We start from the raw sequence: 3,096 nt of genomic DNA, 5'->3' as shown, positions 1-3,096 counted from the left end.
TGGTCCTTCCACAATGCACTATCAAATCAACTTGAAGAATAGGGAAAAACAACACCAACTGTTTCACCTTAGGTCGGTTCGGTCGTAGCTCACTCGAATTGTCTCCACATGTAAACACTCAAATTACTCGTAGAAAGCTTCGGCAGATGATCAGGGTTTTGGAGCTGAGCAATGACGACTCTGGTAGAGCAGAAGGCGAAGCTGGAGACAAACGACGTCCAGTCGATGTAACACGCCAGTTTTAGAGTGGAAAGGTTTTAATAAATTTATTACGCCCGTGGGCGGCAAACAATAGTACATCTATCACAGGATTGTGTTAGAGGACATGTCATATATTACACACATTCTTTAAATGGAGACATAATACAATAATCATTCAGGATCCCCCGAAATGGTGATGGCGAGATAGTGGTACTATGTAAGTGTTACATACAATCATCATGCCCCGTCTCCGGGGAATATTGTCTGTCACTATGGGTCACTGGAGACAATAATACCAAGGGTGTTCGTGTTAGGACGGTTACACAGCCCGCATGGTGATCACCGTGGCATATCATTCGTCTGGGAGCCCCGTCACACAGGTCGACTCCCAGGTCCGAGCCGAGCACTGACATTATTGTGCCTTCGTACCATGGTCTTGCGTCGGCGTTACTTGTGGCGGTTGGGTAGGAGGTGGTCGTATGGGGAAATCGGTAGACCGTTCCGCATCTTTCGGTGTGTTGACATGGCATGAGTGGCTGCGTGTACTCGTCTCTTGTTTTAAGGCATGATAGGATGAGCATTGCGCGTGACGTCCATGACGTAGGTATAGGCTGCCTTGGTAAGATGGTCCACCGTTTAATAAATTCATTGCTTCTGAGGGCAAAAGGAGGTATGGTTGGATTTAACAATCAAAATCCCCCAAAATGGGGGTGGCGAGCTAGGAGTGTATCTAAGTTGTCGTCACTAAGTAAATATTTACATACAGTTATCACGTCTTGTCTCTGTGGAATACTGTCTGTCACAATGGGGCATTGGAGACAGTAATGTTCAAGAGTGTTGGCTTTAGGGCGGTTACACAGCCTGCATGATCAGTAATGTGGCATATCTTCCGCCTGGGATATTTGCCACACAGGTCGAAATCCGAGTCTGAGCCGAGCACTGATAACATTGTGTCTCCGTACCATGGGTCCGCGTCGGCGATACTTGTGGCGGCTGGGTAGGAAGTGGTCGTGGTGTTGAATGGAGACACTGGTGGCTCGTTCCGCATCCCTTCGGTGTGTTGTTATGGTGTGAGTGGCTGCGTGTATTCTGTTTTTGAGGCATGTGAGAGAGGGTACTACGCGTTCGTTGTCTAAGACGAAGGCACAAGCTGCTTTGGCAAGACGGTCCACCGTGTCGTTGCCAGCAAGGTCGACGTGTGAGGGCACCCATATGAAAGATACGGCCATAGATGCTTCATGAGCAACGGCGAGTTGGGTCAGTATGGCCTGTACAACACGATAGTAGTTGGGTCTGGGTGAGGAGAGGGCGTGTAGAGCTGGTTGGGAGTCACAAACGATCACACCATTTACGTTACAGTCTACAAGATATGTTACTGCGTCGAGGATTCCGTGTAGCTCACAAAGCGTGGAGCTTGATGTGACAGGTAACCTGCGGCCAATCCATCCAGCTTCCACAGGTGGCTGTAAGGTGGGTGAGTACATGGCACACGCTGCTCTTCCATCAGCCTGTACTGAGCCATCTACGTAGATGACATGCGCTGCGGGGATCTTTGAGGATACGCTGTCGATGGTCTCTAATGCTAGTTGCTTTTGAAGTGCAGGAAGGTCATCTTTGGAGGTTGGTGTGAAGGTGACGTTAGGGAGGGAGATTCGCCACGGGGGCAAGTCGGGTTCAACCGTTTCTTCAGGGACGTGGAGGTCAAGGTTTCCGAGTGTGTTGCACACTGTAGTGACGAGGTTGCGGCCTCCTGGTCGAAGTGGGAGGCGGGGTGCACCGTCAGGTTCGAGCGACGCTCTGATGGTAGCAGTAAAGTTTGGGGACAGATAGGGCGATCGGAGGCATTTTACAGAGAGAATGGCCATGTTAGCATATATTCTCTCTACGAGCGAGGGTAGACCAAGTTCACTTTGCATGTTAACGATGCGAGTCGAAGGAGGGCAACCTAAGATAAATCTCATTATTCTATTTTGGAATTTTTCGAGAGGTTCCAAAGCTCTCCTGGGAAGTTGACAAAGGGCAGGTGATAAGTAGTCAACGAGTGATCGAAGAAATGTGGTGTATAGAGTTCTGACCATTGGTAATGAAACGCCGGTGGAATTTGTGGCAAGCCACTTGATAGGGGTAAAACGGGCCTGCAGACGATCAAGGAGATCATTAACAAGGGGATGGATACGTTGTCGAGTCGGTATGGCTGGAGTGATCCGGGCTGGTACTCCAAGGTATGTGTACTGTGTGCAATGAGGGATAGCATCACCTCCCATGTTGAACGTCGGTAGTGCTTGGAGAGTACGAGATGAAAATATTCTGCTCTTCTCAGGGGAAATGATGAGACCACAAGCGGTAGTTGACGTGTAGAAGCCATTGAGGACGAATTGGAGGTCAGCGGGCGAGTTGGAATGGATGCAGATGTCGTCCGCGTAGCAGAGAAGGGTCGTACCGGGAACGTTAGGAAGAAGTGAGAGTAAGCGGTGCATCAAGACGTTAAAAAGAAATGGACTTAGTACGCCACCTTGCGGGGTACCGAGTTCGAACTGCTCGTAGGAACTGCACACACCTCGAAAGAGAACACGTGACTTCCTGTTACTCAGATAACCTCGAATCCATCGAAGGAGGTTTCCTTGCACTCCGAAGGTAACCAGCTGGTCAAGAATTATTTCATGGTTGGCTACATCGAAAGCACTTTTGAGGTCCAGAAAGGCAACTACGCTGGTGGGAGAGTGGCGGGTGTAGAGCTCAGTAAGGTAGTGGTGCGTACTTCGACGTGGGAGGAAACCATACAGCTGCGGGAAGAGTTAACCTTGTAGACGATTCATGAGCCGGGCAAGGATGATACGTTCAAGCACCTTGCAGAAGCATGAAGTTAGGGAAATGGGCCTGAATTTATCAGTACCT

The 3,096-nt window shown here is 49.5% G+C and overlaps 1 protein-coding gene across 1 annotated transcript; it reads right to left on the bottom strand.

Moving 5' to 3' along the window:
* Window positions 1-259: 259 nt before the first annotated feature.
* On the bottom strand, window positions 260-1,685 carry LOC143036156 (uncharacterized). Its single transcript, XM_076203404.1, has 2 exons — window positions 1,164-1,685; window positions 260-855 (listed from the first exon to the last, which is right to left on the bottom strand). The coding sequence occupies exons 1-2, from the start codon at window positions 1,683-1,685 to the stop codon at window positions 847-849; spliced, it is 531 nt and encodes a 176-aa protein (XP_076059519.1). The 3' UTR covers window positions 260-846.
* Window positions 1,686-3,096: the final 1,411 nt, after the last annotated feature.

This window comes from Oratosquilla oratoria, chromosome 20 (genome assembly GCF_046742065.1).
Source record: "Oratosquilla oratoria isolate Oo_2021 chromosome 20, ASM4674206v1, whole genome shotgun sequence".
NCBI lineage: Eukaryota > Metazoa > Arthropoda > Malacostraca > Stomatopoda > Squillidae > Oratosquilla > Oratosquilla oratoria.
This window is presented reverse-complemented; position numbering and strand designations above follow the sequence as displayed.